This window comes from Zootoca vivipara, chromosome Z2, assembly GCF_965207765.1.
Source record: "Zootoca vivipara chromosome Z2, rZooViv2.hap1.1, whole genome shotgun sequence".
Classification (NCBI taxonomy): Eukaryota; Metazoa; Chordata; class Lepidosauria; order Squamata; family Lacertidae; genus Zootoca; species Zootoca vivipara.
The window spans coordinates 21,535,184-21,549,024 of NC_142585.1; the positions used below are offsets into that span (position 1 = coordinate 21,535,184).

The 13,841-nt window shown below is 39.1% G+C and overlaps 1 protein-coding gene across 1 annotated transcript in view; it reads left to right on the plus strand.

The window, feature by feature from the left end:
* RPS6KA6 (ribosomal protein S6 kinase A6) overlaps positions 1 to 13,841 on the plus strand; it is a 59,016-nt gene that overhangs the window by 25,975 nt on the left and 19,200 nt on the right. Inside the window, exons 4-9 of the mRNA XM_035113870.3 lie at positions 3,109 to 3,190; positions 4,298 to 4,378; positions 5,068 to 5,147; positions 6,928 to 7,034; positions 8,001 to 8,038; positions 13,152 to 13,294. Coding sequence (XP_034969761.2) covers positions 3,109 to 3,190; positions 4,298 to 4,378; positions 5,068 to 5,147; positions 6,928 to 7,034; positions 8,001 to 8,038; positions 13,152 to 13,294 — 531 coding nt within the window. The remainder of the gene's footprint in view (positions 1 to 3,108; positions 3,191 to 4,297; positions 4,379 to 5,067; positions 5,148 to 6,927; positions 7,035 to 8,000; positions 8,039 to 13,151; positions 13,295 to 13,841) is intronic.

Sequence of the window (13,841 nt, forward strand, 5' to 3'; positions counted from 1 at the left end):
GTCGTTTAGTCGTGTCCGACTCTTCGTGACCCCATGGACCATAGCACGCCAGGCACTCCGGTCTTGCACTGCCTCCCGCAGTTTGGTCAAACTCATGTTCGTAGCTTCGAGAACACTGTCCAACCATCTCGTCCTCTGTCGTCCCCTTCTCCTAGCACCCTCAATCTTTCCCAACATCAGGGTCTTTTCCAAAGATTCTTCTCTTCTCATGAGGTGGCCAAAGTATTGGAGCCTCAGCTTCAGGATCTGTCCTTCCAGTGAACACTCAGGGCTGATTTCCTTAAGAATGGATAGGTTTGATCTTCTAGCAGTCCATGGGACTCTCAAGAGTCTCCTCCAGCACCATAATTCAAAAGCATCAATTCTTCGGTGATCAGCCTTCTTTATGGTCCAGCTCTCACTTCCATACATCACTACTGGGAAAACCATAGCTTTAACTATACGGACCTTTGTAGGCAAGGTGATGTCATTGCTTTTCTCCCAAGAAGCAGGCGTCTTTTAATTTCGTGACTGCTGTCACCATCTGCAGTGATCAAGGAGCCCAATAAAGTAAAATCTCTCACTGCCTCCATTTCTTCCCCTTCTATTTGCCAGGAGGTGATGGGACCAGTGGCCATGATCTTGGTTTTTTTGATGTTGAGCTTCAGACCATATTTTGCGCTCTCCTCTTTCACCCTCATTCAAAGGTTCTTTAATTCCTCCTCACTTTCTGCCATCAAGGTTGTGTCATCTGCATATCTGAGGTTGTTGATATTTCTTCCTGCAATCATAATTCCGGCTTGGGATTCATCTAGTCCAGCCTTTCATATATATATATATATATATATATATATATATATATATATATATATATAAATGTAAACTGAGCATGTGTGTTCGTCTCCAATGTTCAATGAAACCGCTTGACCGATTGCGTTCAAATTTTGACACAAAGTCAAATGTGACTATGAGAGCAAGCCCATACCGTTTTCAAAGACAGATGTCACACCTGTGCAAAGTAAAAAACCTAAAACCCCATGTTCAAAACCTCCCCAATCAGACAAAAGTGCATGCTGGGAAATAGAATGGAGAAGCAGCGTCTGCATTGGCTGCAGACAATCGGTGACATCACAAGATTCCACAGCAACCAACTGAAAAAAGGCCTTTTGCAGCAACAAGGCCCAGCATTGCCCAGCCAACTGAATAGGCCTCAGCATTGCCCAGCCAGGAGAACTGACTAGGCCGCACCTTTTTTTTTTTTTTTTACAGAACATGCGTGGGTAGGGGAGTGGAAGAAGGGGATACTTATCATATGTGGTGGCAGTGTAAAATAGTAAAACCATTCTGGGAACAAATATATAATGAGATAAAAAGATTGCTAAAATACACGTTCCCTAAAAAACCAGAATTATTTTTATTGGGTTTGATGGGGAAGGAAATTAAAAAGGAGGATCATAGAATATTTATGTACGCAAGCATGGCAGCTAGAATACTGCTGGCACAGAAATGGAAAACGCCTGACATTCCAACTGTGAACGAGTGGAGGGTAAAAATGGTAGAATACATAGAACTGGCCATGATGACTGGAAGAGTGAGAGAACAAAAAGACCAGAAATCTCAAAAATAATGGAATAAATGTAGAGAATATCTGAGAGCATATTGTAAGCCAACAATAACACTAATTGGCCTGACATAATACCTACAATAGGTTAAATTAGGGGATAAAACTGTGCCAGGTTGATTAAAAAGCAGTGGTTTTCTTGTCTATTCAACTCTCTTAGACATGGTTTGACACTTTGTCCATTAATGTTAAGTCCCAGGGTTGTGAGAGCTCAAATAGGTCTGCATTTACAGTCTTCTAATACCTTGCAATTGTAAGCTATGCTGCATTGATCCTTCTGGGAAAGCTGTTGATCAGTTTGTGAGTACAGTCATACCTCATGATACGTCCGCTGTGGGTTGCGTCTTTTCAGGTTACAGACGCGCCGAACCTGGAAGTTCCGGAACGGGTTACTTTCGGGTTCGGCGCGTCCGTAACCTGAGCACATGCGCAGAAGCATTAAATCGCGCTTTGCACATGCACAAAGGGCCGCATTGTGTCATGCGTGTGTGCAGATGTGACGCTTCAGGATGCGGCCTTTTCATGTTGTGAATGGGCCTCCGGAACGGATCCCGTTCGCAACAAGAGGTACCACTGTAGTATGATAGAAGTGCTGTTTTAGGATCAAAGGGGGTATCTTGTTTTGTGATAAGGCCTACTTTTTTCCAAAACAAAAAGACTTGGGGGTATTGCCACCACATGTGGATAAATGACTGGGTGACATTACAATTTCTCCAATACATAGCTAATGCTTTTTTTAGTCATTCTACTCAATAAAGTTATACAACTAATGTATCCCTTTAAGTGTGTTTTCCTGGTTATTACTGAAGCAGATTTAAAAGCGACTTTTACTTGGATTGTGTTCCATAAAGTATAATCTAATAGATCACCCAAATCTTTTTCCTATCATGCCTCTAGAGTTGTGAGAGGTGGCAGCATTTCAGTTTAGGAAACAAGACATTTTCCTAAAGCAGGGTGTGCTGTGGCACCCTGAGGTGCGTTGAATGATGGTCAGGGGCTCCACGGGCAACACTGGCCTCTGCCCCTCTTTCCTTCCCTCCCTCCTCTGATGCCCTCTTGCGTCTCTGCCTCCCAAAGGCTTGCACAGCTCTTTGTTGCAGCAGTCCTGACTACAAGCTCTCCAGGTGAATGGTGCCTTTGGAACTGGCCAGGGGGTCCTTCCCAGGCCCCCTGTGGGGCAGTGTAAGGAGGCACCTCACTTTGGGGCAGGGGGGGGAGCTCAGAGACCGGGAGGGGGGCAGCTGCAGCTGCCCTGAGGACTCCCAAGGAGAGGGGAGAAGAGAGGAGGCTGAGAGAACCCTCCACAAGTGAGGGGTGAGGGGCTGCTGGCTCTGCAGGCAACCCCACAGCTGCAGAAAGAATGTAGTTGGTCAAGAGAGCCATGGACCCAAAAAGTTTGAAAACATATGCACTAAAGGATTACAACTTCACATTAGCTTTTCAAAAGCAATCATTGTGTGTATTTCAGTAAGCATTTGTAAAATATTTAATCTCTGTTCTCTTGTTAGGTTTTCCTTGTGAGGAAAATTTTTGGTCCTGATGCTGGACAGCTGTATGCAATGAAAGTTCTGAAGAAAGCTTCTTTAAAAGGTTTGCTTGCATTTTTTTAAAAAATAATACAGTCCATTGGCTAGAGCCCCTTCTTCATGTGCCCCTTACACAAGAGGACCAGAGGGTGGCAACATGAGAATGGACCTTCTCTGCTGTGGCTCCTGTTTCTGGAATGCTCTCTGTAGGGAGGCTTCCCTGACTCCTTCAGTACTTATCTTTAGGTGCCAGGTGAAAACATTTTTCTATAACCATGCCTTGTTTTATATTTTAATAATCATTCCTATACTAAAGTTATTACAAGTTCAATTGAAGGTAGTGATACTTATATCCTAAGTAAATATGTTGTAGGCCTGAAGTGTTTGGCTACAGTCCTCAAGGGCATACATCTGAAATAGTTCAATGGGTTTTGCTTATTGATTATTTCAAACTGTATGGCTTAATGATGGTAGACTTCTGTTTAAACCAGTTGCTTCCTTCATCTTAAATCAATGCTTGATTTCCTGACTAAAAAGTGCCTGGGCTTATCCTGCCTGGCAGTTGCTCATTTTGATGTAAAATATAGGGACAGAATATCCATGTTAAGTGAAAATTGCACAAGTTGAGGGGCATTTGTTCCAGTATTTATCCTGAACACTGAAAACAAGGCTGAAGACTACACACTCTTCAAAAGCATGTATTTATTCCCTAGCTTTAAATGACATATTTTTAAGGGCTTGTCTTAATAAAGGTTTAAACAGATATGGCCTCTCCAAATATACCATGTTATACCTGTAAATCATACTACTGCAGTGAATTTCTCTTGACATTTTTGATGGGGTATGTATGAATCTGGTTGGTGACCCAGTGCAATCATAAATTGTAGAGTTGGAACGGACCCCAAGGGTTATCTAGTCCAGTTCTCTGAAATGCAGGGATCCCTGACAGGTGGCCATCCAAACTTCTCCAGTGAAGGTCATTTTGTAGAATAAACATTAGTGGTTTGTGTACAGAAGCTCCTTGGTGAATTCTGCCTATTGTATATATTTTCCCTCAAATTCTTAGTCAAAATAGCCATTTAACTAAACTGTGGTTGTTTATAAAGTTTTCTGTGGCTGATTTAATTCAGATATCTTGCTTAATATAGATAACAACCATTTCTGTTTGCAGTTCGAGATAGAGTACGTACAAAGATGGAGAGAGATATATTAGTAGAAGTAAATCATCCGTTTATTGTCAAACTGCACTATGGTGAGTATTTTTGTGCCCATTGAAATGCATATTTAAATGAAAATTCTAATAAGCATTTTGTTATAAATTTTTGGGGGGGATTTGCTGACTGATGGGAAAGCAAAATAGAACTTAATTATGAATGAACGCATGATAAACTGATAGTGAACATGCATGAAACTAACAATGATCAATCCCTGGACTGAATGAGATCTTTAATGCACTATTTGGTCTGTCTTAAAAATGTTCTTGACCAATCTGGAAATAGCCATAGTTTTATAAGCAGCTATTTTTAAAAGGACCCTTCACACCACTGATAATGTATGGCATCTTGGTAGCCTGTGACCACACTGCTAAATATGGATTTTTTGCCTCAATATGACCAAATTGTAGTGCTAATTCTACTCCCCCATGAAGCCTATTTGTTACATGTTTGCTTTTCCTGTCTCAATAAAGTTCAGTTGAATTTAGATTGAGGTTTCTACTTATGCAAATAAGAATGCAAACGTGATGAATTTAACTTTCATGGTTTTTGCCTGCTTTCTTTAAAGGCTTAATTGTAAAATTGGATACAAAATTAGATCTTTGCTGTAGAAAAAGTCTTGAGTACTTTAATTTGTAAATAGTATTAAAACAGTTAGAGTTCTAGATAAGCATGTGGGTATTAATTTAGTATTTTGATGAAGTATTCTTATGATTATTCAAATCAGCTTTTCAGACTGAAGGGAAGCTATATTTAATATTGGATTTTCTCAGGGGAGGAGATGTGTTCACAAGATTATCCAAAGAGGTACGTATTTCTATAATTTTGAAAACAAAATTAATATTTACATTAGGCAAAATGGACTATCTTGTTGTAATTTTACATTTTTATCCTTCCACATGTGTGCATTGCATGATATATATTGAATATACATTAGTACATATACCATAAACACATACCAGCTTAGAAAACTGTAAGTAGCTGGACCTATTTAATTAAATGAGCAGAGTTTCCAGTAATGGGTGTGTTTTGGGTAAGGCTCCTGAACCCACAATTGGGAAGGACATTCACCAGGACCAAACAAACTGTCACAGAAGTGTGGCAAGCTTTTGAGTTATCCAGAACTATTCACCAAGCAAGATGTTGCACAAATTAGGGAGTGACAAAAGTGAAGAAAAACAAAAGAGTACAAAAATAAGGCTGATGTAGTAACCATGAGGTCAGCTTCTGGATTCTGTTCCATGATCTTGAATTCTAGGGAACTCAGAACCGTGCCACATCTCTGTGACATCTTGATTTGTGCCAATAAAAGTTTTCCCCCCTTCTGGACCTAAATAACTTTCTTTGGTTTTTATGAGCTGAAGGCTATAATCCTATGCACACTCAATCTGTGGGATGTTTCAGGGAAGTACAGGCACCCCACCACTTTGTGCATTCCATTCATGCACGACCACGTTTATGCGGGTAGCAAGCAAATGAATGAATGAATGAATGAATGAATAAATAAATAAATAAATAAATAGACCGACCTTCCCTTGCTTGAGGCTTGTCGCTCTGGCCTTCTATTGAGTAAGGGAAGGCAGCCTTCTATTGACGTGGGGTCGGGAGATGCCTTTTCCCTGCCACTCGGCCGCGTGTCCACGTCCCCATTCTGGCGCTAGTTCTGCTGGGTGCTCTTATCGGCCCTTGCTCTCCGTGGTGAGCTGCCAGCACTGTTCACACTGGTTCCCTTCGGGCACACAGGTGGACTTGAGACAGGCTTGGCAGAAGCCCTGGGCAAATTCCGGGGTTAGTCTCTCTCTCTCTCCTCCCCGCACGCCCTCCCTAATAAAGGGGGCCGCTCCTCATTTTACGCAATTTCACTTACGTGTGTGGGGCCCCAGAATGTAACCCCCGCGTAAGTGGGGGGACGCCTGTATACATAGGATTGTCCTGTAATTCTTTCAGTATACAGTATGGACTGAGAAATGTGCCTCCCATTTACAACTGCTCATTCCTAAAACAGGAATGTATGTTTCAGTATTTACTTTTCCTCGGAACAAGAGAAAATGAAAATCTTGACTCTGCTTTGGATCTCTTCCACCTGTTTCTATAAATATTTTTATACTTCATATACTTTGGCATTTACATCTCTACCTACTTCATTCCAAGTTGCAAATTATTTTTATAAAATGGCTGTTTTCTGAAATCAGTTATTGGCATTTTTATACCAAGGAGTATCTGGACTGCATTCAGATCTTTATTTTATGTGGAGGGAGTGGGTGTGCAAGTAGAGCACATGATGATCTGTTAGGGAGTTTAGCATCATTCTACTTCCCTTCTGTCCATCCCAGTCATCTTTTAGCAGGGATGAGGGGAAGAAGGAGGAATGATCTGAATATCTGTTCCGTTGGGAGCTAGCAGGATTTATGCTAGCCCTCTCTAGCTTGTCTTTTCTGATGGCCTATATACAGCCTGAGCTCCCATCATCCTGGATTATGGGGGGTACATGCATCACAGCTTTTTAGATCTTACAGGAGTTTATAGTCATCTTAGATATGCAGAAATTTAACAAGATCAGAATGTAAATCTATATAGTTCTTATTAGGTTATGTTTACAGAGGAAGATGTGAAATTCTACCTCGCAGAACTGGCCCTTGCTTTGGATCATCTGCACAGCTTGGGAATTGTGTACAGGGACCTGAAGCCAGAAAAGTAAAGTAAAATGTATTTTATCCGTTACTACAGTACTCTTGTTCGAAGATTTATTTGCCTTTTTTGTAATCAGAATATAGAATCACATGAAAGTTTAGATATTTTATTCTAATATATATTGAAAATAGAGTATTGCATATTTGTTAATATAATACAGGCACCCCCCCACTTACGCGCATTCCATTCACATGCGACCATGTTTAGACGCATCACCGTGAAATAAATAAATGATTTAAACCAGGAAATGGTGCCAAAACACTTCGAAAAGAGCAGGAGAGACCTGGAGAGTGGGGGAGAACAGCTTGCATGGCCGCTCTGATTGTCTTGCCGCCTCCACTAACTCACTCTCCTTGTCTTCTTCCTCGGCAGCGGAGACATTGTGGGGTGGGAGGTGCTCCATGCCTCCGCCCATCTGCCCGTCCCTCGCTCACTCGCTTGTGTCAGTTTTGTTCCTTGGACAGGATCTGAGAGTCCCTCTGCCCTCTGATCGCCCTCTCCCTTGCCGCCCAACAAATAGGCAGCAACATTATTTCTTGAGGGGTGGGGGAGAAATTAGATAAAAAATAAACAGTCTCCAGCAACTTCCAAGACCACCAGGGAGAGTGCCAAGAAGCCCAGCAGCAGTGTTGGGCACCAGGAGCCACCCAGCCACCAACCCACAGCTCAACTTTCTGGTCACTGGAGACAGACAGGGCATGCACGTCCAAGGGTACATAGCCACCCTGGAAAGACTGATGGGATGGATGAGATCTGCTGAGAGAGAGCTGTTTCCCAGCCTCTCTCAATAGTGCCCTCCATTTTTCACATATATGTGCAGAGCCTGGGAACATAACCTCCACATAAGGTTGGGGGGGGGAATGCCTGTATATAAATAATATTGGTTTAATTATTATTTCATTTGCTAAATTAAATGTATTATAAATTCTCCTGTTATGTGTATTGGTGAATGTGGATTTTAATTTTCAGCATTTTGCTTGATGAAGCAGGACATATCAAGTTAACAGGTAGGTGGAACTTACCAATATAACTTTTTAAAAATATTTATATAAGTATCTTGAAAAGTTGTAATAGGAGCTACTGCATTTAGTTTTTCATAGCTGTTGTTATGTGCATTTTTTCCTGTGCATTTTCAATCATTTTAGACTTAGAGTATTAGAGGTTATTGTATGTCAGGATCTTGTGGATATAGCCAGAAATTACTTTCTTCTAGCCAGGTTGTAAGCTGTTGTGACTTCCTCCAATGTCCTAGCCAGCAAGCTCACCTATTCTCATACACCATCCTGTTGACTGTTAAGCATTTCTTGGAGATTTTTTATTAAATCAGGGAAGAAGAAGAAGATGAAGAAGAATTTCATTCATTCGTTCATTCTTGTACCCTGCCCAATAATATAAAAGAACACAACGAAACATTAAACATTACGATCTTCCCACTACAGGGCTGCCTTCAGATGTCTACGGAAAGTTATATAATTGTTTATCTCTGGACTCAGCTACACAACTGCAAATAAAACATTTTAAATGTGTTGTAAAGTGCAACATACAAATGTGACACTAAATAGCAACAGTGAGCTGTGCAAAAGTTAATGTCTTTTTCAAAACGTTTTTTAAAAGAACATTTTTACAGTGTTTTTATGTGTGTAGTTTCCCCCCCTCCTTAACACCTTTCTATAGCGCAGGTGCAGCTACCGAGAAGGTAATCTACCTGGTTCCCTTCTCGCAATGTGGGAACTGCTAGAAGGTCCTCTGAGTGGTACCTCATTATCCGGGCTGGATGGGGGTAGAGATGGTTATTCAGGAATATAGCGCCGAAGCACTTATTTTGCAACAATATATTATTAATATATTGGTTTAGCTTCTGAATTGAATATATATTCAGCTTCTGAATTTTTCACCACCAATGCCTTGCTTCTGCAAAATCATCTGATTATTGTAAGGAGTCACTGGATCAGAATGGCATTGGAGCTTGGAGGCTGCATCAAGAAGGGGGGTCTCTGAAATTGAGACCTCAGTTGCCCAAAGGAAATGCCTTCTATTTTTGCAATAGTACCCATGGATCCTTGTTGAAATGATTTTCAACAGTGAAGTGGAAGTGGTTCTTGTCTGCATTTTTTTTAGTGGGTCTGAACCCCAAAGTATAATTTAATATCCTCATGATTCTTTTAATCTACTTCTGCTTTTCTGCAGAGGATGTCAGCTGTTAGATTCATTTCTTGGTCCAAAATTATGATGGAAGCAGATACTATGTTCCAATTTGATGGCCCAGTTTGTCAGGCATAGTTTCTATTTGTTGTACATTGCTCATATATATTTATTCAGCTCCTAAATGTATTAGACACTTTTCTTCATACCGGTAGTAGTTTATTTAAAAAAAGACACATAAAGTAAAAATAGCAAAAAGCCCAAGCAGTTAAACTGTAAAGTTTAGGTGAAATTTATAAATCAGGTGGAAATATTTCAAATAGAAGCTCAGCAGTTTGATCATTTAGTTATTTAAGAACTTGTTGGTGGATACCTTCTGACATCTTGCTGAAATTTACAGAATAATCCACTGCATGTGTACTCAGAAGTAAGAGTCTGTTTAGTGGTGTTTTTCCACAAGTAAGCACACAAAGGATTGTAGCCTCAAAAGTATTAATGTCTTAGTTTTGTATCAGGATCTGTGTGTCACAGTTGTTTGATGAGAGAGTTGAGGGATTATGTCAGAATGATAGCAGACACAGAATATTTGCTTCTAGTATCTCCAAAGTATATCAAAGGTCACCAAAGACAAGCAGGAAGAAGAACTAGTACACTTCTCTCATGTAGATGGAATGTTGTATAAGTGCAGAAATGCACCTTGGATTTAAATGTTGTATACATCTATAAAAGTACATTTATGCAGAAGTACTATTTACACACTTGTGGGGGGAACTAAAAAAAATTGCAAAGGGACAAGGGTTTCAGGAAGAATTACTTTGGCAATCCCACCTGCCATTGAACCCAATGGGTTTTGGCTATACACGCTTTTGGCTTTATGTGTGATCCCCAGAACATAACTCCTGCATAAGTAGAGGTAGATATATTATCATTGTAGATTGCCTTAATTATCTTCATACTAAACAATCTGAGTTTAGTCTTTCAGTCATTCCAGAAAGAATGAAAGAGAGAAAATTCATCTGGGTCCTTCAAAATTTTCAATTTTTACTCTTGAAAAAACAGGAAAAATAGTATGCAGGGAGGAGCTGGTTCACCCCAAATTTAGGATGAGTGAGGATTGGTAAAATCCCTGTTTAGGTTCCATGTGGATGGTTTACATTTATCTTATTTTTGTCACGTTTTGTAGAAAATTGTTTTCTCCCAAAGTGGCTCACCTCAGTTAAAAAGAAAAGAAGAAAAAAAAGCAAAAGAATGGCTCTAGGAGAAAAGGGGCAAGGGGAGGTTAGAGATCAGTACTTCTGGTCAGCTGAACAAAGTACTGGCCTCTAAGCATGTCTTTACATCCAGTTTGGGCCTGGTTGATCTTCACTTGCTGGCATTCTTTCTTGAATAGTAGTTGGTGGGTCTTGTTCTTTGGATAGGTCTGGAATGTCCCTTTCCCTTGCTTCTGCAGTCGTGGGGGAACTGGAATTTAGAACAGAATGTTCTTTCTGTCATGGAGGGGAATAGTGCATTATTTTGCAGGCTTCAATTTTAATAGAAAGATGCTAAAATATAGTTGAAATTTGCTTGTTAGCAAGCACGCTTTAAATTCTCTTCAGCTTTATTATAAGGGACAAAAAAGCAAAGTAGGCATTTACAAGTGAATTTTGGCAGTATTTTGCATAGCCACAGCAAACGAAATGAAAAAAACATGTTATTTGGTCAAGCTTACTAAGCTTTTGGTGTGGCATTGTTAGCAAAGTCAATTCTTTGTAGAAGACAACATTAAGTTGTGAAATGTATTGTTCTAAAGGGGCACAAGGAGCTAAAACAAATTATACAATCATAATATAATATGCAATCATAATATCAAACAATCATATCATATAATAGTATATAATCATGATATCATACTATCATAATAGCAAAATCATACAGTCATAATATCATATGGTCACACAATTATACAATCAATATAACAATATCATACCATCACAATATCACACTATCATATTGTACAATCATCCAGTCATATCATATGATCATTAATGAAGGAAATTAACCTATATCCAACTCCTCCAGCATATGTTGCTGATGACCAGTGTAAAATGGGAGAGGCTTAATTTCCCTCTCCTTGAAATTCATTTTGCATTGGCCAGCTGGGGTGGGGGTGGGGTATGTGGCTGAGGAGCTGAGGGCTATGATATTTGCTGATGGCATTGTTATGATATTGTGATTGGGAAATATTATGATTATGTGATATTGATCTCATTGTGTGGTTGTATGGTGTGGTGTGTCTATGATTATGTAATTGTATGATATTATGATTGTATTGCAATGTTATTATAATTATGAATGATTCTATGATTGAATGAGATGGCTGATTGATTTAATAATATGATTGTATGATATTATGTTTGAATGCTATTACGATGTGAACTTGTAAACGGGCATTTGCTGCACCTCAACCTCATAGCGGTTGGCAAGAATATGTTTGCTAAGAGTCTCGAGAACCTAATCAGGAGAGCTTTAAACTAAATCCTGAGGGGGAGCGAGACAATATTACAGATGAAAGTTAAACATGCATGCACATACACACACACACACTCCCCTTACTTTTTCTTGGCTGGTTTTGCCTTTGTACCATTGGATTAACTTGCAGACTGTGCTTCTGGACACTGGTGGAAGCCATGTAAAGATTTAATGGTCTGAAAAAGCTTTATAGAAAACTGGACATGATCGATTCTTGTAACCTGTTCTTTCCTTGAAACTTCAATCACAGCAGCTGGAGGCAAACTGATTTTAAACCAAGCAGCAGCTTTGTCAATATGAGCTGCTACTGGCATGTTTCTATGTCTTTAAAAATACAGCCATAATTCCTTATGTTAGATAAAAATGAGACTTTTCAGTAATAGTTTTGCCATTGACGAACATTTTCATGTTACATTGTACAGCAAGAATTTGGCAAGAGGTTTGTACACGCAGATTCCACTTACAGTTCCAGGGGAATCATTTGTTGGGTGAGCATTCACACAATGAGCTAATGATTTCCATTTCCCCCCTATTAGAACATTTATAATCCATGATCATTTTCTGCCCCGTCCCACCATAGTTTCTTTCTAAAATGGCTGCAACCAACCAGCAAAAGGATTACAAAGAAAAACTGATTTGTCCAACTTCTCCTGCTCTCTGATTTGTCAGATTTCACTCTCCCCTCCCTCTGTCCATGATTTCTGCCCCAAAATGGCTGCCACTGATGAGCAAAGCACAAACAAATAAGGAAATGAGCAAACTCTGGCTGTTGGAATTTCGGAGTCAGCTGTGTATATATCAAGATTTGGGCATAATTCCTTGTGTTCAGATAAGTGAATTTGCAGGTAACAAGGGCAGATAGTGGGACCTGCGTGCACATAGAATGTCTTGTTAGGAGGCCAACTTATTTAATAAACTCTGCTGTCCTTGTATTCACTGTGTGCATTTATTATGAGCAGCACTGAAAGCATACCTTAAAATAAATGTTATATTGTATGTACAGATTATGTTCGGTCTTCCAGCATAGTGCTTTTTTTTTAGATCCACTTTTTAAAAAACTATTTAATTTTGTTTGAAGTATAATAAGCCAAGAGTGACTTATTAATATTTCCATGAGCCATTGAAGCTTATATATTGGTGGAACCGTATGGCAACCACTTTGTTTGTATCTTTCATTATTTTGCCTTTAGGCCAATAATATAATATTAATTAACCCTGAGCACATGAAGCCATTATAGTACAGGAAATAAAACAGTAAAATAATACCTTGTTATCATGCAGTTTGCTTATGTTTCAGTTATTTTTCTGTTTGAGAGTTCATTGATCAGCTGTTTTGCATCCCATTTTTTTCTGTCCTATGGGCTATAGGATAGTATACTAAAAAATACACAGTTCAAGCTTGTAATGTTTTGCAGCCCCTGTGGCACAAAGTTGCTTTATGTGAAATATTTTATAATACTGTTTTAGACTTCGGCCTCAGCAAAGAATCTGTGGATCAAGAAAAGAAAGCCTATTCTTTCTGTGGTACTGTAGAGTACATGGCTCCTGAAGTTGTAAACAGACGAGGCCACAACCAGAGTGCTGATTGGTGGTCATTTGGTGTTCTTATGGTACTGTAAATTTCATTACCTAATTTTACATGACAATTAGATGTGCTGTATGGTGTTGCCATTGTCCACATGTTTTTGTGATTGTCAAGATATTTGATATAGCATTATATTGCCCAGCTTAAAATCTGAGAAAGTTTTTGTTTTAAAATATACTTCCTTCTCTGTGAAATTTGTAGTTATTTTCTGTGTTGAATAACTGAAGTACAGCAACTGAAAACATTTCACCACACAATATTTTGACAATGAAAACCTTTTTTTATAAACATTTTTATTAGATTTTCCAATTTAAATATCTAATCCATTTTCAAATTATACAAATATCAATTAAACAATTAACCCTAATGAGATTGCTTCTCTTTGATGTCCATGTTTTAAGGAATCTTTAACCACATTCCAAGTGAATCCAAAAATACATACTTCAATTATTTATATTTTCAATTCACACAGTTTATATATTTAAGAAACCATATTAATTCAATAAATTTCCCACTTTCCGATCTCGCTTGCTTTATAAATGTTGTTTACAGTTCTTCAGGAGGGAGTTTTG